At 42.8% G+C, this 26,199-nt stretch overlaps 1 protein-coding gene across 1 annotated transcript in view; it reads right to left on the reverse strand.

Moving 5' to 3' along the window:
- Positions 1-3,313: 3,313 nt before the first annotated feature.
- NCOR1 (nuclear receptor corepressor 1) overlaps positions 3,314-26,199 on the reverse strand; it is a 207,516-nt gene continuing 184,630 nt past the window's right edge. Inside the window, exons 39-47 of the mRNA XM_054709719.1 lie at positions 24,321-24,449; positions 22,825-22,973; positions 22,455-22,678; positions 15,556-15,696; positions 13,137-13,279; positions 9,407-9,460; positions 8,784-9,005; positions 5,828-6,007; positions 3,314-4,360 (exon numbers count right to left, since the gene is read on the reverse strand). Of these exons, the coding sequence (XP_054565694.1) occupies positions 4,173-4,360; positions 5,828-6,007; positions 8,784-9,005; positions 9,407-9,460; positions 13,137-13,279; positions 15,556-15,696; positions 22,455-22,678; positions 22,825-22,973; positions 24,321-24,449 (1,430 nt within the window). The 3' untranslated portion in view covers positions 3,314-4,172. The remainder of the gene's footprint in view (positions 4,361-5,827; positions 6,008-8,783; positions 9,006-9,406; positions 9,461-13,136; positions 13,280-15,555; positions 15,697-22,454; positions 22,679-22,824; positions 22,974-24,320; positions 24,450-26,199) is intronic.

Below are 26,199 nucleotides of genomic sequence, written 5' to 3' on the forward strand. Positions count from 1 at the left end.
GTGCAGGACAGGTTAAACACCACTCCTCTGCCCTTTTTTTTTTTTTTTTTTTTTTACAGGAAAAGCAACTTTCACCCCTGACTTTGACTTCTAAAGATGTCAAGTGATGTTTCAGTTGTAGCATATTTAGGTGCTCCATGCTGGTCTAACTGTAGATTAAGATGGGTCAGTTTCCCCTGGGTGGGTGTATCATTCACACAGGCATCTCTGCTGTAAGCACAAATCATGGAGCAGCCACCTACACCCAGAACCTCGCCGCAGGGTAGGCCCTACCGCATCCCGGGGTGCTGACGTATCGTAGGCCCAGCAGAGGAGTCGCTGGCCTGGACCCGACCCTACTCCTGGCTTTGGAATGGGGTCTCAGTACCCTCATTTGTAAAGTAAGGGACAAAAGAGGTTCTTTCTTGGACATGGGAGAAGGTATTTGGTCAGATGATCCTAAATTAATAGATTGCTATGTTGAAAGAACTCTTATCATTTTTCCTCAGTCTAGAAAGTGCAAACAGATCTCAACTCATGATGGGGTTATGTCCTGATAAACCCATCATAAATGGAAAATACCCTAAGTCAAAACACATTCAGTATGCGCCAGCCGGGTGGCTCAGTTGGCTGGAGTGTTGTCCCACGCACCCTAGTTTGCGGATTCCATTCCAGGTCAGGGCACATACCTAGGTTGCAGGTTCCATTCCCAGTTGGGGAGCTTTCAGGAGGCAACATCGAAGTTTCTCTTTCTGTCTCCCTTCCTCTCAAATCAATAAACAAATCCTCGGGTGAAGGTTTAAAAACAAGTATTAAATACACCTAAGCTACTAAATAGCTTACCCAGGCAGTTTCTACTGAGTACCTATATCACTTTTGCGCCTTCGTAAAATGGAAAAATTGTTAAGTCGAACCGCTGAAAGCCAGGGACTGTCAATACAAGATACATAGACGGGTGTTTTACCTTGCAAAGAGCTGGTGGCCTCAGGGAAGGCAGTTTTTCTTCGCACCGTGAAGGAACGCTTGTTACTGGTATGCCTTTGGAGCGGGGTTATGAGCGGGAGTGATAAACTATATTTTTGGTTCCAATGTACATACTGGAAGAATCCTTTCAAAATAAATTAGAGACTCTACAACAATATTGTACATATGCTGTAATTTTTGAATTGCTCATAAAAAGGAACTTACTGAAAAGCTAATAAAAATAAAATACTAAGGTTCAAACCATTAGAAATTTGACTAAAACTAGAATTTTATATTTTGCAGATGTAAGCTTCTCACTTCATTTAAGCTCATCTATTCTTGACCAGCCAGCTAATTCCTTTAGTTAAGTCTTAACTCAGAGATAAAGTGTAGTATAAAGCAGACTAGGTTTCATTATAGCCCCTTCTGAATTTATTGATGATTTAAAAAAATTGTCAACTCACCTTCTGCATTGGGAATGTTTTTACCTTTTCACAATTGCAGGGATTACTGAAAATTAGGTTTTTCACTTCAGGTTTTATTTAAGAATTTTTGATCCTCCACAATGATTCAACTCATAGACCTAGTGCTGGAAAAACTAGTTTTCAGAAAGACGGTCTCTTCCTGTGGGTATTCTCATTCAAGTTCATTTGCACAGTTATAAACAAGGTAGCAAAGCAGGGGACTAATCCCTTTACTGATCATGTCACTAGAGTGTTCAGGGCATGTTTTTATTATATGTTTTTTATTGACTTCAAAGAGGAAGGGAAAGGGGGAGAGATAGAAACATCAGTGATGAGAGAGAACCACTCATCAGCTGCCTCCTGCATGCCCCCCACTGGAGATTGAGCCCGCAATCTGGGCATGTGCCCTTGACCAGAATCGAACCTGGGACCCTTCAGTCTGCAGGCTGGCGCTCTATCCACTGAGCCATACCAGCTAGGGCGTGTGTCACTCAGCATACCAAAATGAAAGCTTTATGAAACCTCCCATTACAAACATGCTCTGGAAGTTGGCCTGTCAGAATGTTTCCATGGAGGATATTAGGAAGGCCTTACTTTAGTCCTGGTGCTAAGAAATCATGCAAAAGGGTGGAGCTTCAGAACACGGAGATCTCGGCCTGCAGGGAGCTTACACCTGGTTTACAGCCAACTTCAAGTCATTGGTCACTCACTGCTGTGCTGGCCACCTCCCGTCATGCTGAGGTGGACTTCTAGCCCTCCAGACTTGCTCCATATGTCAGGCATGTGAGATTTCTGAAATCTAGGTGAAGGTAGATGAAGGAAACACATGCACTGTGATAAGGATGGGATGAGGGATTAGTAGCTACTCACTATGGGATTAGGTGGAGCTGCAAAATAAGTTAGACTCTGACATATTCTCAGAAACTTTTCTGACTTGGAATAGCTGAAGACCCTCAGGATCATAGGGAAATACCATCATAATCTCTTTTGGGTCAGTTGATAATATAAATTATTAATGACAGTACCTAAAAAAACAAGCAGAACACTGTTAAGTAGAACATTTAGTTATTTTCTCATTCACATTAAAATGTGTAAGATATATATTTATAATAAAGTGAAACCAACTTTCCACATAGTAGAAATCGATCACTAACCCTGCTCTGAGGTTGATTTTGAGGCCCTCGGGTATTCTAGCACAAGAGGGACAGCAACAGGAGTGCAGGCTTTCACTTCAGACAAACGCGTTCGTGGCCTGTCTGTCGCTTATGTAACTATGGGCAAGGAAGGAACCCGTGTCCTTTTCTATAAATAGGGCTGGACAGCGGCGCTGCAGGGTGATACGAAGGTCTTGATCACACACGCAACACTTCATTACAAAGAAGGTCGTCAGTGGTTATCAGATCTGCTTCTTTAGAGGCTTCAGTACGTGTGTAAAAAGTTGAGGTCTACTTAAAAGTCTGTGAAGTGCAGATTTCTACCATCCTGTGACTACTTCTCCCCTTTGTAACCAGTGGCATCTCCCCAAGCTGCTCAGCATCTATATGCTGCAATTCTGTGCCTAAGTTGTATGAAAAAGTCTTAAAAATTCAAAAACCATTCATTATTAATGAAGGAAAACACTGACCCTCTAGTACCATAATCAGTTTAAAATTCAGTTTTACATTATTTGCTCCTTGAAATTCAGTGACGTGAGAACATTCAACGACAAACCCTTGCCCACAGGGAATCAAGTGGGAGGAAGCGACTGTATGTTCACCGCTGAGGTCAGCACAAAGCGATCTAGAAGCCCGAGGTGCGACACAAATCCTATCTTCTAACTCAGCGGTAATATACATCAAACTCGGTACAAGTGTTTCCTTTGGACCTGAGAGAGCAAGAGCCTTAAATCACAACCTACTGTGCCTATCGACAGGGCAGTCAAATTTATTTCAAAAGGAAAGCTCCGGTCTGCATCCGATGCAGAAGAAAAGAACACTCAGGGCAGTTAGATCCCCGGTGCGCACAACAGCGAGGCGTGCCGCAAATAAGCCTTGGAAGCGTTAAAAACAACTAGGACATACCCATGCAGTAATAGTGCTTAAGTGCTGCTAATTAAAAAAATTTCTAAGCCTGCCCTGGAAATTTACAGTATGGCAGAATTTAGTTTCTTCTGTCTTGACCTTAACACGTTAATATACAGATTACACGACAGGGTCTGTGTTAAAAATCTAAACATTTCCACAAGATTTTAAATATCACCTAGGAACCTGAATTTAGAGGAAACAATCGGATAAAAGTACAATGCCCGTGACAGCCAACGTTACACACTAGGCTGTATGAGGTTGTTTAGAAGGCAAGGGTTAAAAAGACGAGAAGATTTTAAAAAATCACCCCCGAAGTTGATGCTCTGATTTCAACATAAGTACACCAGATACTACAATAAAGGGAAACACTGCAAAAAGATTATCTATTTACAGAAGAGTGATTTAAAGACATCATGGTTTTCTTTACAGATGTAAGAATAAGAATTGTCCACTTTAAAAAAATTCTACATTCCAACCTTCCACTATATAATCCACTGAACTGCCTGTATCAAAGGCAATTCTCCCCCATTTGACTCTGCAGTTCCATCATTTCTTCCTCATCCATGGTCCAGGCTCTCCTGAAAAGTCTCTGGGCATAAGTCATGGGAAGGCAGGTTTTTACCTGCAGTTAAAAATAAAACCACCAAAAACTAGAGATCCCTCCTCCACGCACTGTCCCACCCAGACCCTCCTTCTGTGCAGCTCAGTCATCACTGTCCGACAGTGTCTCATACTGCGCTGAGAGCAGCGGGGCTGGCTCCCGCTCCCAGATCCTGTTCTGCTGGTGAGGAGCCGCTTGGTTCACAGAGGCAGCGGCACATGCGATCGGCGTTGGTGGTGTGCTGCTGAGCATCCGCATGGTCAGAGGGTTGTAAGGAAACTGAGTTGAGCCTGGCAAAAGAAACATTGTTTTCACTGTCATGAGCACAGCTGCTGTTTTCACTCAACTTTCACATGATGGAGGAGGCCAGGATTATACTCAAATGATCTTGTAAAACTAAGCAAAAGGGAAAAAGCACAGAGGGCCAAGTTTCACCACTTCGACTGTAGCCAGTGATCATGCAACAGTCTAGAAAGGCCAAACATGAATATGAGGTGAGGGTTGCTGAGTCCAGAAATGAAAGCTCAGGCCTGGATTTTAAATCTAGAACTAGGTGTTTCCAGAGAATACAAGCAGAACTACTGGATACGAAGCTCTAACCAGAAGAGTCTGGTTACTCCCAGAACTTGTTGACTCTTACAGTTAGGGACACAGTTCCCACAGGGTGAGGGGAGAAGTGCCCCGGAACTCGCGAGGTCAGGGCAGCAGGACGCATGTCTTCTGCCGGGTCACACTGGGCAGATTTATGAAAGTACGACTTAGAAGAGGGATACACAAACCTAAACAATAGCACTGCTACCTGTTGTCAGTTTCTAGATTATTTTATTGTCCCCAGAAAGTCTCCCACAGATTAAGAACCTCTAACAGAAGGCATACCATTTTATTAAGTAATTTCATGAATAATAATTCCTTCCCTAAGAGAGATTGGAGGACAATCACTGATCTAGGCAAGTCTTCAAACTAGTACATAAGGACTTCACATCTGGTGTGAGAATTTTAGGAATCAGTCTTCAATTATGCTGACAACACCCGTGTGAAATGTGTATGTCCTCAGGGGAGGGCACATTTCAAAGTTTTTCACTGACTTCTGTACATTTAACACCTGAGGAAAGGATGGCTTATAATGCTCTGAAACTTAATCCATAGCAAACATCCCAGTTTTATTTTTTAAAAAAGGGTCTGTTTTTTAAAAGATACCATTATTACGGTTATTATGTCTTTTTTAAAAAACAGCTTTTAAACGGGCACAAATGGAAAGCATTAATAGATACGCTGGAGAATTGTTTTCATCTGTCTGTATGGACACAGGGCACCTAAAGGAGGGTGAGTGGCTTTTTAAACTGCTCTTTCCATCTCTGACTTGGATACCCTAGTGTTCCCTAAGAACCCTCTAGGGATTCGGGGAAAGGCTGCAGGTGAGGCTGCCGTGGGAGTGGCACTTCACGTTTAGGTAGAGTTAGTTCATGCAGAACTGAAACCACGGACACACTTGCTTTGCAAACGCCAACATAAGAGAAGGGCGGGATGGATGAGAAATTTCCTCACAGCTCTTCCTCTGTTCACGGTCATCAGACCCTGTGTTACTGACATTGTTAAGGCTATACTAGTATGTATTCAATTTCTATTCTGGAAAGCGAGCCTATTGGTGACACTGTAATGGAAAGAGTTTTACAAGCAAAGTTTCTTATTTTAGAAATACTAACCAAGGCACTAATGTAAGGACTTTAAGACTCATCTTGTAGCAGGCAGCCCCTTACCTGTGGAAGAGGGCCTGTCCTCCCAGGCCCAGCCTGGCGTCTGCCGGTGGTACTCCCCCTCTGAATGCACCGAGGAGACGGAAGAGGGCCGCTCAGCTCCTAAGTAGCCTTGCCCAGGGACAGGAGATTTGGACTTCCTGCTGTTTGACTTGCTGAGTAGCTTTGGTTTGCAAACTCCTCCTAAGGGGGAAATAAATTAATAGGTGATATATAGTAATGTTCTCAACTTCAAAACCTACCAAGCCCTGGCCGTGAGCTCGGTGGGTTGGAGAGGTATCCTGTGCACCAAAGGTTGCAGGGGCGATTTCTGATGGGGGCATGCCCAGATTTCGGGGTCGATCCCTGACTGGGGCACATGTTGGAGGCAAGCGATCCATACCCCCTCACCACCACCCCTTCCCCCCCCCCCCCGCAATCTCCCTTCCTCTCTCTCAAAATTCAATAAAAACATATCCTTGGGGGCGGATTAAATGCTAAAAAAAAAAAACCCAAAAACTAATCCTACCAAAATGCTGATGGCTATATAATGCTAAGTGAAAAGTTGAATGGTAGCATGAAGATCCGAGATTGTAGTATCCAATGGTAAAAATATTTAAAAGAAAGCCAGAATATACTTATGGCAACTAAACAAAAAAGGGGTATGTCCTTATGCCATAAACTTAAAAACATCTAACGAGGAACTAAAACTTGTGGAACATCATTTCTTTCCTGGCCTGGAGCACAGAAACTGCTAAGGAAATCAAAGCAAGTTGACACAACTCTTAAATCCTCACTACCCCCTCCCTCTCCCACCAACTCAGAAGCGTGCAGAAGAGTCACTGCACCACCCAAGGGACAAAAGGGCCGAACAGAGCCCCTCCATGGCGCCACTGGACCTCAGCAGAAATTCCCAGGAGTGGGAAGCCCCAACTGGGCTCCAACATAAAACATGAAAAGAGCTCAGAAGAGATCAGAGCCTCGGTCATCATCATCTTCCTCGCCTGCAGAACCATTTCATCCCGCCCCATGCCCTTCGGGGTACAGAAAAAAAGTGGGTAGAAAGCAACTCTTATGCCTCCAACTGTCTAGAAAGAAATGCAAGTCCTTGATGATAAGAGAATATATAATAGAACAAGGGGGAGAAGGTGGTTCGTACACTGAAGATAAACTTGAAAATACACGAAGCCAGTTTACAAAAGAAGCTCAAAGAGATAAACCAAGAATGAAGTGAAAAGGCAAGAAACAAAATACCCAAGATGATAAGAGACAGAACGAAAAGGGAATTATTAGCACAAAGGAATAATTTTTTAGAGATACAGGAAAAGCCAACAGCAAGAGATCAAGATGACTAAAGTAATTAGAAGGTAACAGATATGGGAGATAGACTATCCAGCAAGAAGATAATCATGTTTCTGGAATGGAAAGCCTGAGAGAAAGTAATTCAGCAGACCACTTAAATGACCATTCCTCTGAGTATAAAAATCTACCTGAAAACGCAAATGCCCTCTTGTGATCAGGAAAATCTAATACAAAATGAATACTAACACATGCTAATAGTTAACTGAAATTGAGGAAAAAAAGGACTCTTCAGGCAGAAAAACTATCACCTGCTAAAGTGGGGCCAAGGTTGCCGGGGGCACATCTGGCTTTATTTCTTATATAACAATGAATGTCAGAAAAAATAAGTCTACAGGATGTTTGGAGAAAAGTATGTGTTAAGAATATTATAACCTGCAAAGCTGTCATTTCAACGATAAAGGCAACAAAAAGACATCCGCTAGCATGGAATTTCTTGGATGAGAGTACCCTCTTTGAAAAAAGGGGGTGTGAAAGCCTCACCTAAAGAAATGCCATAATAAATGGATGACACAACCAGGGTAATTATAACTGTGTAATAGTCACCAATGCCATAACCTTAAAACGTACACTGAATGAATGGAAATCAAAGGTGAGCGCAAGAGGGGAGGACAAACTCACCTTTGAGAGCGGGAAGTGACCCTCATTGTCCTGGAATTAATACACTTCGGTAAAAACAATAAAAACCTGGAATCTCTTTAACCTTTTTCTTAACCTTTGTAAGATCTTTCCTTGACAATAACAGAAAAATAAACCTGAACTAAATCTGAAATAATGCTGACCTTCAGGTAATTTTTTAAGAATAAGAGAAATTCTCAAAAGATTAAGAAAAAAAGTTACGGCTCAGTTGGCGTGGCTCAGTGATTGACTGTCGACCTATAAACCAGGAGATCATGGTTTGATTCCTGGTCAGGGCGCATGCCCGGGTTGCGGGCTCCATCCCCACTGTGGGGTGTGCAGGAGGCAGCTGATCAATGATTCTCATCATTGAGGTTTCTATCTCTCCCTCTCCCTTCCTCTCTGAAATCAATAAAAATATATTTTAAAAAGAAAAAAGGTATAAACAAACATTAAAAGCTTAGTGTCACTCGTTTGTGTGTGCTTGCTTTAATAGGATGTACACGATGATTTCCTTATTTTCCCTTTTATGTGTGTCCATCCAGTGACATGTCCGCAATGATGCTCATTCCTCAAAGAACACTAGCTTTCTGGGTAATGTGGTCTCTAAAGTTTTTTTTTCCTTCCTTCTTACTTTTTTCTATGGTATAAAATGCTTTTATGATAAACTTTCATTTTTACTACAATAGTAAGTCACTTTTATTCAAAAGCAGAATATGAAATTGCACTTGTGTTACAATTATAATGTATGCACACAGATAAGGACTAGATGCAAACAAAAATAGCAGCTATGCTAGAGGGTGACACTCTGGGGAAAATTTTGTCTTTATTTTTGTTCATGTGACTAAAATGTCTGAGCAGGATAAAAAATTTTAAGTAACTAAAACCCTCAGAGTTATTCTGCGCACGTAAAGGAAATCTCTTAGTGATGCATTAGAACTTGGGGAATAAATTGGCTTTTCCTTAGGAAAGAAAGAGAAGGGCACTCAAATGCAAACCTTACCTGAATGAGGTGATGGGTCCCCTTCTTCTCTCCGCATCTCCCCACTGGTCACAACTGAGGTGCTGGCACCACCAGGCACCACTCCCACAGGCTGGGTCATGACAACACCATGGTCCTCAACCTTGTCATCAAAGCTTCCCATGAGAGCCTTCCTGATAATATCTTCTAGACCAAGATTACTGGCAGGATCAGCGAAAGAATGACCCCTAGAGCTAATTGAGCCTGAAAGAGACACCCACAATATTTCTGCTTATTTCTGAGATCCATCGGGAAACAGAAACGAACAGACTACACACAGTCCTTCAGTTCACTGAGTACACCACTAAGAGCCCACACAAAGACCATCTAAATCCACCAATAACTCAAGGAAATGTGTTTTTCTTTGTAAATGACTCAGTCACCCACTTGTGCTCAAGTTCTAAGACAGTTTTCTTCTCTTTTTCCTAGTTTCTATGCTGTTCTGTATTTATTGAATCTCAATTCACTGTTTATTGCTATCTCCCTAATTACAAGCATTTAATCATTTTTGTATACTGAAGTAGTCCCCTAGTATGCAGTCAGTACTCCATACATATTTGTTGGATTGACACCTGTCATACCAATTTCATTGCAAATAATCTTACCTGAGGTAGTGACTGCTGGCAGGTTAAAGATCTCAGTTCCTGGCTGAGCAGCTGCTGTATTTAAATAAACATTCAAGTTAAATGAAATATGATAATCATGTACATCAAAAAAGATAATTCTCAAAAAAAAATCCCACAATAAAATTGACCATTTTCTTTTCCATGATCTCAACTTTATTTTTCACTCATTAATATAAAGTGAAAGAAATAATCTTTTTAAAGAAAGGAAATCAGAAAAATTTGGGGTGAGGTAGGAAAATCAAACAGGACCAATATAACAGTGGAAGGAAAGAGGCTGCACTGCTGGAGAAACCCCGGCAGGAGAGGGCTCTCAGCGCAGGAGCCCAGGCTTGCTGGAGAAGGAAGTGCGGCTTCTAGACAACTCTTGCAGATATCAACAAGTTTGAGGCAGCAATGAGTAGTATGAAAAGGACCCTGTGTTTCCCTACCATGGTTAACTGGAAACTTCCATCAGTTACCAGGATTAGACAAACATTCTGCCTGGTGATTCTTTTCATTCCTGCTAACTACAATCTCTAATTTGTATAGTTTGAATGACAACAGCTGGGACAACCTGGGAACTACCTATAAAAAGCACTGTGCCAGAAACAGAAGGAATTTGGTAACATAAATGGTGTTTTTCATCATACCCCCCAACTTCATGTAAACAACTGGAAAAAGAAAGAAGAATATATAAGAAGTGGGTGGCTAAACAAATGATGTCCCAGAGAAGATTCTGGATGAGACCACAGGAGGACGGATTCTTCCCAAGAGATGAAACCTATCTGTGAAGACGGGGAGAGGAAGGGTGCATGTGCCTAGAAATAAACTTTCTTCATCAGGGAGCTTTACACTGGCAAGAGGGGGAGAACTATCTTCAGGAAGAACATAAAACAATAACTGAGGACAGTCTATTTACTAATGGGCCAGGTAACACTCAACCTGCAAAACGAAGTGATAAATACAGCCTTGTAGTTATCACATAAGTTTGTGGAATAAGACTCATTCATTTATTTTACAAATATTTACTGAGCAATTATTTGGTTGGATCATAAAAAATCACCTTATTGATCAAAAATGGTCAGGTGAAAACAATTTCATGTCCTGCAGCCAGTGGCAATACTGTAGGATACTGGACATAAAAGGCATTTCTTTTACCTACTGAGCTTCCAGTTCAGTGTGGTGTTGAGGCCATCAAACCAGAATCACTTGGTAGCTTAGTAAAATCACCAATTTCCTTCCTAGGCTCCTGTTATTCACATGTTGAAGGAGCACCCAGGTGGTTGTGATCGATACGATATTGAAGTTTGGACCTCCGAAGTAAAACCGCTGATGCTTTCTCAGTTACACTTCTTTGTTAGAACTGAATGTGCCTTGGAGTCCCATGAGGCTCCTGGCTCCTTGGTACCAGCGATTTTCAACTGGTGTGCCACTGCAGGAGTTTTTAAAACATGCACTACCTGACTATTAGTCAGGGCACTGACTTCTTTCCCCTTACATTGTCAAGTAAAAAAGGACGACAGCCAACACAATAGCTGTCCAGTAGGAATGAATCAAAATTATACCTATTTTTTTTATCAGATTGGCAAAAAATATTTATTGGTGTGCCGTAGAATTTTAATTAGTTTATGTGTGTCATGAGATAAAAAAGGCTGAAAATCGCTGCTTAATACAATTCCTTAATTGTCCAATTGTCCCGTTCCACAATCAAAATGAGTTCTTGCAATAAAACAACAACAACAACCATACTTAAGCAATTTTGTTAGTACTGGCCTTAACATATTAGTACGTTTTATCTTCGATACTGGTTTCATTATACATTTTCAGAAAGTAGAGACCACTTGTCATTTCAAAAACACCCAATGTAGTAGCTCAATAAGTAGTTGTTAAATTAATGAATGAGAGAGCTATTCCTAAGGACAATGGAAAAACTTAAGGGGAGAAAACTATAAAGTGGGCTTCTTTAATTCATATGTGGCATTTTCCTGTCAAGAATTCTTTTCCCACTGAAACAACACAAAGACTGGAGAGGATGAGTGCAAACCATACACACATGAAACAGTGCTTGGCTGCGCTAAGCTGTAAGTCTCCACGCTCCGACAGACTCGTGTCTGGGTTCTGAGAGTCTGAGAACAAGGGCACCGTATTTTTGCTGGTGACATTTGAGGAGCTGAAAATAACAGATGAAACGACTAAAGCCTGGAGACAGATTAATGTAATTATACTATTTTTAAAAAGGAGGAAAGATACCTGTAAGCTGGTAGCAATCCTGGTCAACATTCTAAAATATTGATCTTTTAGATGATTTGTTGCAACTTAAGATAATCTGCTAATAAGAGCCAGGGTAAGTTCACAAATAGTAAGTGGCAGTGGGCTCATCCTTTTCCCCTTTGACCTTCAGCCTTTACTAGTCACCAATCGTCACAGATGCAAACACACATCCACCTGGCAGTTTACCGTTCATACCCACAATTTCTTTTAGGAGTCAGGAGACTAGATCCTAGATCACAGAAAAAAAGGAGACTGTGGTATACCCAGATTTCTGCAAGGCATTCAACAAAGTTTCTATGTCACTGGATATACTTGAGGAAAGGTGAATAAGTAAGACTGGGCGATAGCATGAGGGAGTGTGCCAATAACACAGTGTGAGGACGGTCCTGATTAATGATGCTTATCAACCCAGAGGAAAGGTTTGGGTGCCAGAGCTGTATCCTAGTGGATGTTTGCCAACGATCTGGGTAATGATGCTGTAAGTGCAGAACTGAGTGTGACCCACAGCCCCATTCCTTCCTTACTGATGGTGTAACTTGCACCAGTTATTAAACATCTGAGTCCCAGGTTTCTCAACTACAAAGTGGAGATAATATGTAGTAGTATGTAAGGTTGTTGTGAGGATTAAGTTAGTATGTATACATACATACAACACACATAGGTACATACATGCTTACAGCAGTGCTGAGAGCATAGTAAATACTATAGCTATAACTTTCTACCATTATTGATGTGAGTGTATTTCTAGCTGGTGGGTTTATCAGATCTGCAGATGGATGCGGAATGACTGGACTGAGGTCCAGAAAAGCCAGAGTGACGTAAGCACAGATTGCATCACCTTGTACTTGGAGCCAGTTAACTGCACAAGGACAGCAAGGGGCAGGTATGAACCAAGAGCAGCACATCAAGGGACCTTGATATTTATATCGATACTAAGTGCACTATAATTTAACAGTACACAGGCTGCTAAAAACCCTAATACAATCTTACACTCCCTTAATAATGAGGCCTCTCTGAACCTACTGAAAGGCTAAGCGAGATAAAACGTCTCAGTGGAGAGCCACTGAGATGGGATGAATACTCAGCAACAGGCTGTGTGAGGAACCACTGTGGATACTGACAGCTATGAGAAGACTCCAAGGACGGGACCTGTCTTCAAGTAGCCGAAGAGAGGTCACGTAGAGATCAGTGGGTAAGAAACTATGGAATGCTAACCCAGCCCCAAATCAGAAAAAGTTTCCTAGAATCAGAACTTATTAAAAGAGAAAATGGGTAGCTTCAGAATGCAGTAGTTCTTGCTCCCTAATAGAAAATCTTCCTTCACTGGCAGACATTTGAGAAGAAACTTTAGATAGATGCCTATAAGAGCCTAAACACAAGGATTATACAAGAGGCAATATTGGAGATATCATTGTCATTGCGTGTTTTATTGGGCGTTTATGAAAGAAATCCCACTTACCCATATCAGAGTCACCTCCACCAGAGGAGTTCAACTTACGAAAAATCTCCTGCTTCTTTGATTTAACCATGGGTGACGTGTTTTCAAGCTTGGTGAAGAATGAAGGCAAGTAGTTTATACTCCCGGGTGAGCGGGAATCATTCCTGTTGGGAACACAGTTGTCTATTATCATCATGAACTCCTAACCTGGGGGACTTTCCTATCAATGATAATAACAGTATTTGGGAAAACTACCACCTCCCTGTCTGGTGTGTGGTTGGTTACAACCCTAAGGCGCAACTTGTGACCACAAGCCAGTTAACACATCAGAATTGAGGACACAGTCAAAGATGAAATCATGAAATGAGGACTGGAATGGAGATCATCCAAAACAAGGATTCTTAACAAAGAATGAATAAGCAGCAAACATTAACAGAAAAACGAAGAACCAGCTCACGATGCTGTATGCATAACAGCACAAACACTGATATATTTAGGTACCACATGAACCGTAAACTATTTTACTAGCAGAATCGCTTTAAAGTACAATAAAATGAATAGCACACTTGCCTATAAAATAGTAAGAGTTCAGACCTGAGCAATCAACAATTGGACCTGAACAGAATAACTACATGTAGAAATTGTTGCAATCATTTCAAAGCCTCCTACGAGATGGGCTGCTTCCTATAAAGGGTTTCATATTTCACTGGAAGCTTCCTATACAAACATTTAAAGACAAGTGTTCTCTAACAGCTCAAGATACCAGGATCTAACTGGAGCCAGAGCTGGAGATAATAGTCTGGTCATGGGATTCTTTCATCATCCAAACATGAGAACATGTCTGAAGCTACTACTTGCCAAGAAAGATGAATAAAGTGATAGAAAAATGAATGAAATGTCCTAAAAAATACATAAACTTAAGAGAAAACATAAATATGTAATTTCATCTAAAATCATTTCCTCTTCAAAAATGGATTTTCTTCCTCTCGTTGAAAAGTACCAACATCTGTTTGTTTGCCTATGAATATCCTATATCAGTGATGGCGAACCTCTGACACGCGTGTCAGCACTAAATATTTAGTTTTTGGTTTATTAAATACAATTACATATAATAATTATACATTTATGTTATTTAAACTATATCGTGAAATAATGTTTTTTCCTCAAAGTGACACACTACCCAAGTTATGCTCAGTTTTTTGGCGAAGTTTGACACACCAAGCTCAAAAGGTTGCCCATCACTGTCCTATATAATAAAACCCTAATATGAAAATTGACCAAACAGCAGAACGACCAGTCGCTATGATGCGCAATGACCACCAGGAGGCAAAGGCTCAATGCAGGAGCTGCCCCGGTGATTATTGTGCTCACCAGCTGTGAGTCTGGCTTCTGGGGGAGCACTGCTCAGCAGGCAGGGGGTGGGGGTAAGGAGCGAGGAGTCCCAGACTGCAAGAGGGTGCAGGCCAGGCTGAGGGACCCCCCCATTCGTGCACTGGGCCTCTAGTGTATAATAAGTACATAACTTACCACACACTGAAAGAAATGCACTAACAGTCTGGAGTGAGAAGACCTTGGTTTAAACCAGGCTCCCCGTCTTCCTTGATTTGACAGTGGGCAGATCATGTATTCACCTCTAAGGGCACCAGGGCAAGGTGTCACAGGGTGAAGTGGCAGGAAATGAGATGAGTAGTAAAAACCTGATCATAAAGGAACCCAAATGCCATGCTAATGACTTAGTGCTTGCCTCTGAGTTTTATTTTTTAAAAACATATTTTTATTGATTTCAGAGAGGAAGGGAGAGTGAGAGAGAGAAACATCAACGATGAGAAGAAATCACTGATTGGCTGCCTCCTACAACCCTCCACCCCCAACACCAGGGATCGAACTAGCAACCGGGAATTGAACCATGACTTTCTGGTTCATAGGTCGACGCTCAGCCACTGAGTGGGCTGCCTCTATGAGTTTTAGACAAATCACTCTGCAGAAGTGGACTGGAGAGGTGCCAAATCAAAGACTAATCCAAATGGGAGTTCCGGTAATCCACGGGGCTGGGTTACGGTCAGAAGTAGGTAAGAAAAAAATAATGGAAAGCAGTCTGGCACAGGTGCTCAGCCTTAACTTCCCTCCATATGCAGTCTGCAAGGCTTGCACATGGTAAGCACTCAGATGGTGGTTAAATTCAGTGGGTGACCACACAGACATCACGGGTTTAAAAGAAAGATCCAAAAGGACTTAATTTCAAGAAGAATATGAACATTTTTTCCTATAACCTATGTAAGTATAACAATTTTTTCATTAAAATACATTAGCATTAGGTCCTATCCCGACATACAACCCCAAAGAGAAGAAGGCACTGACTTGAAGGAAGACGGAAAGGCACTGAACGCCCACACACACATGCATGAACGGGCGCGGACAGTGAGAAGTGCCTGCTGCTCACCTCTGCTCTGCGGGCTCCGCTCCACGCTGAGCCAGTAGCAGCATGCTGTCCTGCTTCTCATGCACAACTGGAACCTGGGGCGGGGAGATGGGTTCGTAGGGCTCTGAAGAGACATGACTCCTCTCTGGGGATTTTCCAGGCCTAATAGTGTAACATATAAGTATTAGATTGTGCTCCAAGGGCTCACCTACAGCTTACCCTAAACAGAAACTAGTCCACCCATTACTTCATTCAGCAGAAAAGGAACAAAAGTTGCCAACTTATATCAGAAAAAAGTTTCCTTAGGTATTCACTATGTATGTGGTTATAAGAAAAAGTCTTTTACTGCTGGATTATCCACACATGCCGGCCGGACTTGGGAGTCCCATCACAAACAGCACAAGGGACAGACAGCCGAGGCTCTGGCAGGAGGTCCATCCGTGCTTCAGCATCAGTCCCACATCCACCCAGAGCCAGCTCCTCGGTGGCCCTCAGGGGCTTACTGCTACTTTGAGTCATAACGTGCCAGGTCTGTCCCCATTACATTAACAGATAAAGGACTTGAGCACTACACTGAAACCTAAGGCGTTTGTCCACTGAGTCAAGAGAGGCTCCAGTCACACCATCTCAGACAAGTGGCCCTCCGAGATTTAATGTTCTTCCTTTGGAGACCATGCTGGTAGGGATAATGTGAGATACACTGTTTAGACCAAAAAAAGGTTTTGGCTTGGTGGTTACTCATACTAAGACATACCTGGGACCTTTAACATCTGCTTTTATTACTGTTATAGTTAAATACACACACACACACACACACACACACACACACACACACACACACACACATATATATATATATATATATATATATAACTTGTATATATTACTTGTGATTTCCTTCCAATTCTTATAAGTGGTCATTTTTTACCATTTTTCTTTTCTTTGGTGGTTGGTTATGTCTAAAACTAAATAATCTTATACCTTTCTTGATTTATAAAACTTGAAATAGTATCTATCAACTGCCTTCCATGAAAGATGAAGAACTTACTACCTTTCCTATGTTGTTGCCATTTTATTTTTTATTTTTATTTATTTATTTTTGCCATTTTATTTTAAACTGTAAAACCAAGTATTTGACTAAAACCAATGAGAGAAGTGTAATAATTTTCATTCAAATGAATAGTTGTAGTAATGTAGAAATTACAAGTGAAAAAGTCAAATGAATTTTCTTTTCATAAATGTCACCAACTGCTCAAAGCCTGCTACACGGTACTTTGCATCGAGAACGAGCCATGGCTAGGCTCTGCGAGCTTTCCATTTTCCTTGGATAACTGAATTTCTTTTCTTTTCTTTTGGTTAAAAGAGAATAAGAGTGTTTTCATCGTATCTTTAGTATCATCCAGCTTTTTGACATGATTATGTCTGCTTGCTTCAAAACAATCTAGTTTGAGGATGGGCAAGTGGGGATAAAATAAAATAAAGATGGCCCTACACTGGTGATTACTGAAGCTGGACAATGAGTACATACACGCATATCACGCTATTCTCTCTACTTTTGTATATATTTGAAAAATACCACATAAAGGTGTTTGTTTTTAATGAAGACCATTCAGCTTAAATTATCTGTACTTCTTTTTTTAATACATATCTTTTTTATTGATTTCAGAGAAGAAGGGAGGAGAGATTGAAACATCAATGATGAGAGAGAATCACTGATCAGCTGCCTCCTGCATGTCCCCTACTGGGGATCGAGCCCACAACCCGGGCACGTGCCCTGACCTGGAATCGAAAGGTGACCTCCTGGTTCATAGGTTGACGCTCAACTACTGAGCCCCGCCAGCCGGGCTATTCGTACTTCTTTGTGTTCTTTGCTAACCTGAGGGTTTGGCAGGCAGGGTGGAGAAGCACCTCTGCTACAAGTTGGGGAAAGTCTCAGAACTTGGACAGAGGGAAAGAAAGGGTGGGAATAAGGGCAGCAGAGAAGAAATGGCCTGTGAGGAGAACCCAAAAGCAATGTGGCACGATCTGGTTGCCATAGACATTTCGAAAGAAAAGACTGATTGTAGGCCTAATGTACTAGTGGGCTATGGAAAGCTTTAAAACCAGAACAAGTTCCACCTGATACCCTAGGCTCTCCCAGTGGACACATCAACAGATTCAGGGGAGCCCTCTGGAGTTTCATCCTACTCTGGCTGCATGCTGTCCCCACCTTCCATAGGATGAAGGCCAAGATCATCCTCAGGTGAGGGCCACAGGGGGCAATCAAAGGCCTCATGTGGAACTCACCATCCATTGGTCCTCCAGAAATAGAGGGTAACTGCTTCAGTGGACACACTGAATGTGCCCTAATGCAGTGGTCGCCAACCTTTCGGACCTCACGGACCACCGGTTGGCGACTGCTGCCCTAATATATGGTTATCTTCAGAAACTGGCTGGCTCCCCAGTGCTAAAGCCAGCTATGGAGGTCAGACTGTAATGGTTAGCAAGTCCCCCTTGTTCTGCAAATTGGGCGCTCCCACAACCAGGAGTATGAGGTCTTCATCTCCCCACTCCCAAAGACATACTGGGCATTAACATCTTGCAAAGCCAGACTTTACAAACCTCTGTCGGGGAATTCTCCTTTAAGTACAAGTAATCAAATCAGTACCAAGAGGCAATGCCAATTGGGAGCCGGTTAGTTTACCGGTCCCTTTAACAGACCAGTGTGGCCAGTAAAAAGCCTGATGGCTCTTAAAGAATGGACAGATTACAGAGAGCTATATAAGGTAGTGTCCTTTATTCATGTGGCTGTGCCTAATATTGCCACTATATTATATAATTTGGCTACGGTTCTAGAAACATATGCTATACTGGACCTCGCCAATGTCTTTTTTTTGTTATTAATCCTTGCCCGAGGATATTTTTCTACTGATTTCTAGGGAGTGTGGAAGAGAGAGGGAAGGACAGAGAGAAATATCGATGTGAGAGAAACACATCAATTGATTGCCGCCTGCACAAGCCCCAACCAGGCCCCAGGCTGGGGAGGAGCCTGCATCCAAGGTACATGCCCTTGACCACAATCGAATCTGGGACCCTTTGGTCCACAGGCCAATGAGCCAAACCGGCGAGGGCTAGCCAATGTCATTTTTAGCATACCCCTGGCTGCTGGGTCCCAAGATCAATTTGCCTTTCCTGGAAGGGTCAACATGGACTGTCCCAGTGCTTCCTCCAGGCTCTCTACATAGCTCCACCATACTCAATGGGATGATGACCATGGTTTGTCACTGCTTTCTTTCCCAACCCCAGTGAAATGGGCCCTTGACATTGATGACATAAATGTTAATCTGTTAAGATTTGCCGATGCTGCAGAAAATCCCGTGGGCTTTACTGGACCACCTGCAACAGATGATGGGCAGTGAATCCACAGAAAATTCAAGTCCAGGCACTGCTCTAGAGTTCCTGGGGGTTGTATGGTTGGGTAAGATCCACACCGTCCCTGAGGCCATCATAGATAAAGTACAAGCCTACCCCACACCAAAAACCGTGAGAGGTACAGGCCTTTGTAGGCATTCTGGTGAATATTCATACCCCATTTAGTGCAATGCCTTTGCCCAGCTCCTGCAATGAGTAAATGGCATGACGACCCACAGCAGAGTCCATTGTCCAGTGGCTCCCTGTCTTTAGAGATGCAACCACTATTAGGCCCACTGAATATACAGACCCGCCAAATGCCCCTGCTCCCATTCCCATGTTGGCCCTGTAGCCTGTAAAACAGGAACAGGGGACACCTCAGCTGGATCCTGGTACACCAATTGCTCAAGCCAGGATAATCTACCTACTTGGAGGGCAGTTGTTATCCAACCATCCACTGACACTATCTGGATAGGAACAGGAATGAACCACAGCAGCCAAATGGGCTAAAGTAAGAGCTGTCCGGTTAGTAATGACACATGAGCCCTGGCCACTAATCCTATGCACCGACAGTTGAGCTGTCTTAAAATGACTGAATTTATGGCTCCAACAATGGGAAAAGGAGGGGTGGATGATTATAAATAAACCTTTATGGGGGCAAGTGATGTGGAAAAACATTTGGGCTCTCCTACAAGAGCCCGAGGCAGACCTCTTTGGATTCCATGTCCCTGACCATAGAGTATCTCCACCCCCAGGTAACCAAGAAGCACGTCTTGGCAAAAATATGTACTTTAGCAACTGACCTGTCAGATGACATGGCGGACTGGTTACACCGGAGAGTGCGCACTATAGTGACTCAATAGCATGGCACATATTTAAGGAGGCAAGGCTACCTTTAAAATATAGTATCTGGCCCTGGCTGGTGTTGCTCAGTGTTCAGAGCATCAGTCCACATACCGAATGGTCTCGGGTTCAATTTTTGGTCAAGGGCATGTACCTGGCTTGCAGGTTCGTTCCCTACCCCCGATTGGGGTGCATGCAAGAGGCAAACCAGTCGATGTGTCGATGTTTCTCCCTCTTTCACTCTCTCCGCCCCTCTCTTTAACCCTCCCCTTCCCTTCTACTCTTTCTGAAAAGCAATGGAAAAAATATCCACAGGTGAGGATTAACAACAACAAAATACAGTGATCTGGTTGATGCAGTTGTGTCCTACCCTGTTTTTTCAACAACACCCTGGACAACAACCACAAGAATCTAGGGCCATCCACTGAGGCCCCCAATGGATAAGGGACTGGCACACTGACTACACAGGCCGCCTCCCCTTGGGTGAGGGCTCCAGATATGCTCTGGTGTGTGTCCACACAGACTGGTATAACTCAGGCCCTCTCATGTGAGTGAGCTAATTAAGTTGCCACCGTAAAGGGACTAGAAAAGTTGAGCACTATGTATGGACACTCCCATCGAATACACAGGGGTTACATTTCAAAGGCCCTGATGTACAGGAATGGGCACAAGAAGAAAATATTAAATGGAAAGTCCACCTCCCATAAAACCCAGAGGTAGCCAGGCAGGTGGAATGAAACAAATGGTACCCTTAAACAACAGATAAAGTTAGTGATTGCTAAACCTACTTTGGCTGGGTGAGCAAAGATAAGGACCTTCCCAGGCGTTAACACATTTAAATGCTAACCTGTGGGGCCTATTGCCCCATATGTCAGATTAGGAACTCAGGCTGAGACACCTAATACAGTAAAGGCATTAAAAACAAAGGATGCAGCAATAGTCCAGATGCTTACAATGGATCAACATGATATGATACTAAGGACACTGAGCCCTAATGTCCCTGGGAAGGGGACCACTTACTGGAATCTGCAATGGGACGTCCCACCCAGATAGATCAGTTATTTCACACCCACTGGTGGGAGAAATCCCTCAACCTCTGGTGGGATCCTGTTATTCTAATGCAGTCAGAACCTGTGGAGACACACTAGATATGGACTGAGACATGCACCATTAAAATGGGAGAAAATGGGGGCCCTGGACTGGTATATTTCCCCCTATTCACCTCTTTACATCAGAGAGCACCTTCCCATGGCAGAGAGCACCACCTCCCCTGGCCAACAGGTAGAGTTTACACAGCCTGGCCAAGTTCCCAAGGCTGGGGCACATTAACATCGAAGATCAGGCTAAAAGTAGAATGCTTATAGAAGACAACCTCCCAACTCAAGTCCCTTCTAAATATTTGTCTTTCTGACCGTACACTTCCGCTATTCCTGTGGCGTGGAGTTACAGCATTTTATTTCTAATACCAGATGAGTCTGCCCAATTCTCCTCTTTACTAGTACCCACATAAAAAAACAAGTGAACGCTTTAAGTGACCTACTCACAAGCTCAGGAGAGTATTAACACATTGGCTTGGATCTTGGGGGGCATGGTGGAAAAAACTGTTACTAATACTTGGGAGTATTTCTTTTAATTTGCCTTTTTTCTTATATGTGGCTATATTGTCGCTGTACGCTATGTCCCCAATGCGTCCATATTGGCAATCAAGGAAGCTACCTCCATGTTAACAAGACCCTTTGTTGACCACTTAGGGTACATCGTGGAAGAGGGGTGCATGAGATTATAAGAGCCAGCTTTGAGGAATGGAGTATGAAGGAGACCTGTGAGCTGGACCCAAGATGGGGGGAGTTGGAGGGTGGGGAGGAGAGACTGCTTCTCTCAAACTTCCAAGGGAAACTGCTCATAATCAATGTTTGCTCTGATATAAGCCAGTAGCCCTCCTTGCCTCCTACAACATGCTGGGACTTGGAACAAGCCATTGTCCTGACCTGGTCGAGCATGTACTGTCCCATAGCACTCATGTGACTATACCCCACTTCACCCTATGTAATTCTCTGGCACTTGCCAAGCAGTACAAGAATCCATTTCATCTTGCAGACACCCAGCACATGCTTTGTATGTAAGTTTCCCTTAATAAACTCTACTAATTACCAAACTGGAATGGTCAGCCTCTTTCTTTGGTCTTTTCCTGTCCTCTGCTTACAGAGGTAGATTTTCAGTCCCAGGACCTTCCTCTGGGTCTACATGTACTAACAACATTGGGTAAGAAAATGTGCTCTTTACGAGATGGCCCTGCCATATCAAATGTGTTAGCCCTCATGGCCTCATTTTCAGTATTTAATGTCAGCTTCCTAAACATCTATTGCTGCTAACTCAACAGAAACCACTGAGAGAGAAAAATGATCCCAAGTATCCCTACATTACTACCAAACTACACATTTTTCATAACTACCTTTGCAAACCCACAAACAGAATGTAGCAATCAACTTCGGAATACACATTAAAAATACATAGTATCAATTGCCCATACAGTGGACATTCCAAGAGTAAATGAGGAAAAACCCTCATTTCTAAGAAATGAAGGTAAATAAACTTCAGGTATAAGAAATGAATCCCCTATCTTACAGATATATTAAAGTAGTTTTACTGTTGGGAAATGTTCATATGTTTTGAAACAAAGACCATACCTTCCCCTGGATTTGTCCACAAGATTTTCTGGAGAGACCCTTGAACCTGGTCTTTGGTGATGGACAGACTGAGACTGGGATTCTGGGCTGTAATGATTTGATGTTTTAGTCCTCACAGGTGTAGACACCAAAGCAGATGGTGAATTTTGGAATGTTGAAGTGGAAGGCTGCTGGGGAGGCTGTGAGGAAACTTGATTCCTAGCAAAATCTTGTGTGATAATTTGCTGCGAATAAGAAACAAATTAAACTCATTGAGTACTTAGAAAAAAATGTAGTACTGAAAAACCTAGACATCTTTACTGTGATTCTATGTGAAATTTGCCTTCTTTATGATAAAAATAAGGAAAATTAATAATAATAAAAAACTTACACAGATGTGATCAGCAAGTGTGATGAGTCTGTGGGTCCTGGGCACTTGCCCCTCAGCCTGTGAAGTGGGGGGCAGCTGCTGCTGCGGAGACGGTGACTCCTGCTGGGGTCGATAGTGATGTAATGGTCCTTCGTACTGTCTGGCTTCAGCTGACAGAAGAAAGACAGATTTCTTACACCTTATCAAAGATCAAACACAACTCAGAGGAACACTTAAAGGGAATGTAGTACGTATCTCTAAACTGAATTCATATCTTAATTTTGAAGAAAAATAGTTACTGAATAAATAAACTAGAGGACTAACATAAAAAATTGAAATCATAAGTGAGCAAAACAAAATTAATACCAACTATTTACTATATCATCTTACCTAATAATAATACATGTAAATTGATCATACATCTGCTACGCCCACAGCCAATCAGAGTGAGTATGCAAATTAACCCAACAAAGATGGTGGTTAATTTGCATACGTACCTGGGTCCCAGGAATATCCTCGGCACCCAGGTCACTCCGAGCCGGCCATGGGAGAGGCGGGGGGCCCCCTGCCCAAGCCTAAAGCCTTGGGCCAAGCCTGTGATCGGAGGGAAGGGGAAAAAAATCAATGGAAACATATCCTCAGAGGATAAAAAAAGAAAGAAAAAATGTCATATCCTATGAAAGACACACCTTGAAAATGCCTAAAGAAAGTTGTCATTTTTTCATGGTGAAGGGGAACTGGAGTCCGTGTTGATGAAAATACATTGGTGGCTGCGGTGACTGGCAGTGGCTGCAGCAGCGGGGTGATGGGGCTGGCGCCTTCCCCTGATCAGCCTGGTCGCCTCCAGCAAAGGGAGGCCAGACTGCGGCTTAGGCCTGCTCCCAACTGGGAGCAGGCCTTGCCCCACTTCACAGGCTGAGGGACAAGTGCCCAGGACCCACATACAATTTGCCAGGTGATGATCACGTCTATGAAGTTAGCTGCAGTAATGGTAGTCTTCCCTCGGGTCCATAGCTCTTCCTCATATCTGGATTTTGGAGGAGGCCCTTTATCTTTCCCAGCCTCAGAATAAACTACTGAAGAATGAGGCTGGGGCCTGCCACTTGGAAAGGCTGAAGAAGTGTACAGACACTGAACAGGTCTCTTCTCCACCTCCGGGGTTTTCTGCTCTAGCTGCTGCTGCTCACTAACTGCTGTTGACCTGCTCCCCAACAAGGGGGTGGGCCTAAGCCATCAGTAGGACATCCCCTGAGGGCTCCCAGTATGTGAGGGGACAGGCTGGGCTGAGGGACCCCCTCCCCCAGTGCACGAATTTCGTGCACCGGGCCCCTAGCTAAAATATAATAAGCAAATGAATTATCAAATAATAGCTTAAAATAGTTTTTCATTAATGTAGATGACTCTAAAACAAAACCAATAAAACAAATTATTTCTTACCATGCTCTAGACAGATAACTAGAAGCAAATGATAAATGCAAATATGAAAACATATGAACTGGTGGCTAAAAAAGACATACTTTCTGCTTGATTTGCCTTCACAACCTCTGGCGGATAGGCCTGTGGTTTCTCCGGAGGTGGTGCGGGGGAGCTGGCAGGGCTTATCACCTCAATAGCATCGCCAGGTGTTTCATAACGGTGAGAAGATACTTTAGAGAGAAAAAAGAATCTTATTTTAAAACTAACCCTATGAAAAGTTTCAGAAGTCCAAGTTCTTCAAATCTATTTGCATATTTTCATTTTTCATTCTCAGAAATGTTCACCCAGATTAATGATAAAAAATAATGAGCTCAATGGACCATAATTGCTTCCTCGGTGTTCCTAATCTTGGTAGGGGTTTTGGGCTCTAAGACCTTTAGGTGAGGCAGAATAAAGAACAGATTTGTGACTTTCTCCTAGGAGCTGGAAAAGAAAAATCACTAGGAAACAAATACTCATTAGAACAAATTTAACAAATGAGAGAGAAGATCTCAACAGTCCACTGTTTCCAATAACTTCAATTCTGTGGGACAGTTAGCTCAGCTCGTAGAAAAACTTAAGAGGCTACAAAGCTGCTTCATTACCATGATGACTTTAAAGCTACAGATTAAGTAACATGATATACTTAATTTCTCAAATCTCTGTAGTATTGTTGACAAAAATTACTCCAAACAATTTTTTTGCACCAGGTCATGTTGTGAAGATGAACGGAAATGGTAGGGGACGTCTGAAGGGAAGCAAATCACTCCCTTGGCAGAGAGGAGAATGTCCGCACCGGAGAAAGGCCCTGCGATGTGGCTCCTCATCTCTGCAGTAGGGCCCAGGCAGCTTGTCGAGTCCTGCCATGGCCTCAGAGCTGAGAATGGGGGAGGGGCAGATGTGACTTCCTACTCGGGAACCTTCTGACTTCTGAGTGCTCTTTGCATCTGCATACTGTACCAAGGAACCTGAGAAAACTGTCAGAGGCCCAAAGGATGTATGACCCTGGAATGATCAGCAAATGTGATCAGTCAATGGGCCCTGGACACTGGACACAGATGGGAATGAACGTTACTACCAGGCCAGCACCTGCTCCTCCAGTACTCATCTGCACAGCCCTTTCCTCCTACCCTTCCCTCCAGGCCATGGGCGTCACAGTTACCTAAGTGCTAGTAACTGGTAATTGGGATGAAAATTATCTTTGGGAAACAAAAATAAACCACTATACTAAAAATAAGTTATACTACTTTGCGACTTTTATATGCACTGGTACATATCACACGGTTTATGAGCCCACATCCTAACTCTGCTTACCACATCAGCTCGTCAACAGAAATCTAATGCAACTGTGTCCACTTTGCTCTAAAAGCCTGAAGGGTGGGGTGAAGGCTCTGTGCTTCACCTGAAGAGGGGAGGCTCTGACAGAAAAACTGAAAGCCACACTGAATAACAATAGATAGTGGGCTTCATGGAAGTAATTTACCTAATCAGAAAAAAACAAAAACACCACACTCAGAAGCACGAACACTCAGAAAAGAAGCCAGACTTTCTATTTGCAGACCTTTTGAAAGTCAAACTCCGGAGTGAGGTTTGGTTTGTGATGTAAACTGAAAAGAAGTTCCCCGTGAACAGAGAACTGTGTGAGACGGCATTCAAAAAGCCACAGGGTGGTCACCACGTGTGTGGGGACGTCCCTCCAAAGGGCCTGTTCATGGGACTGCAGAGCTTCCTCAGCATGTACAACACTGCTGTGTGGATTTCCATAATCCCAGGCCAAAGGAAGTCTTTTGTCTACACCAAACTGCCCCCATCTCTCCAAAAACTGCAGGAATGGAGGAGATATTTACCCAAACAAATCAAAATCAGGCACGGAGGTAAAAATAATTGCACGTTGCATACTGATGCACCAGAAATCCTATTTTTCCCATTACCTCCAAATCT

Source organism: Eptesicus fuscus, chromosome 20, assembly GCF_027574615.1.
Source record: "Eptesicus fuscus isolate TK198812 chromosome 20, DD_ASM_mEF_20220401, whole genome shotgun sequence".
Taxonomy (NCBI): Eukaryota; Metazoa; Chordata; class Mammalia; order Chiroptera; family Vespertilionidae; genus Eptesicus; species Eptesicus fuscus.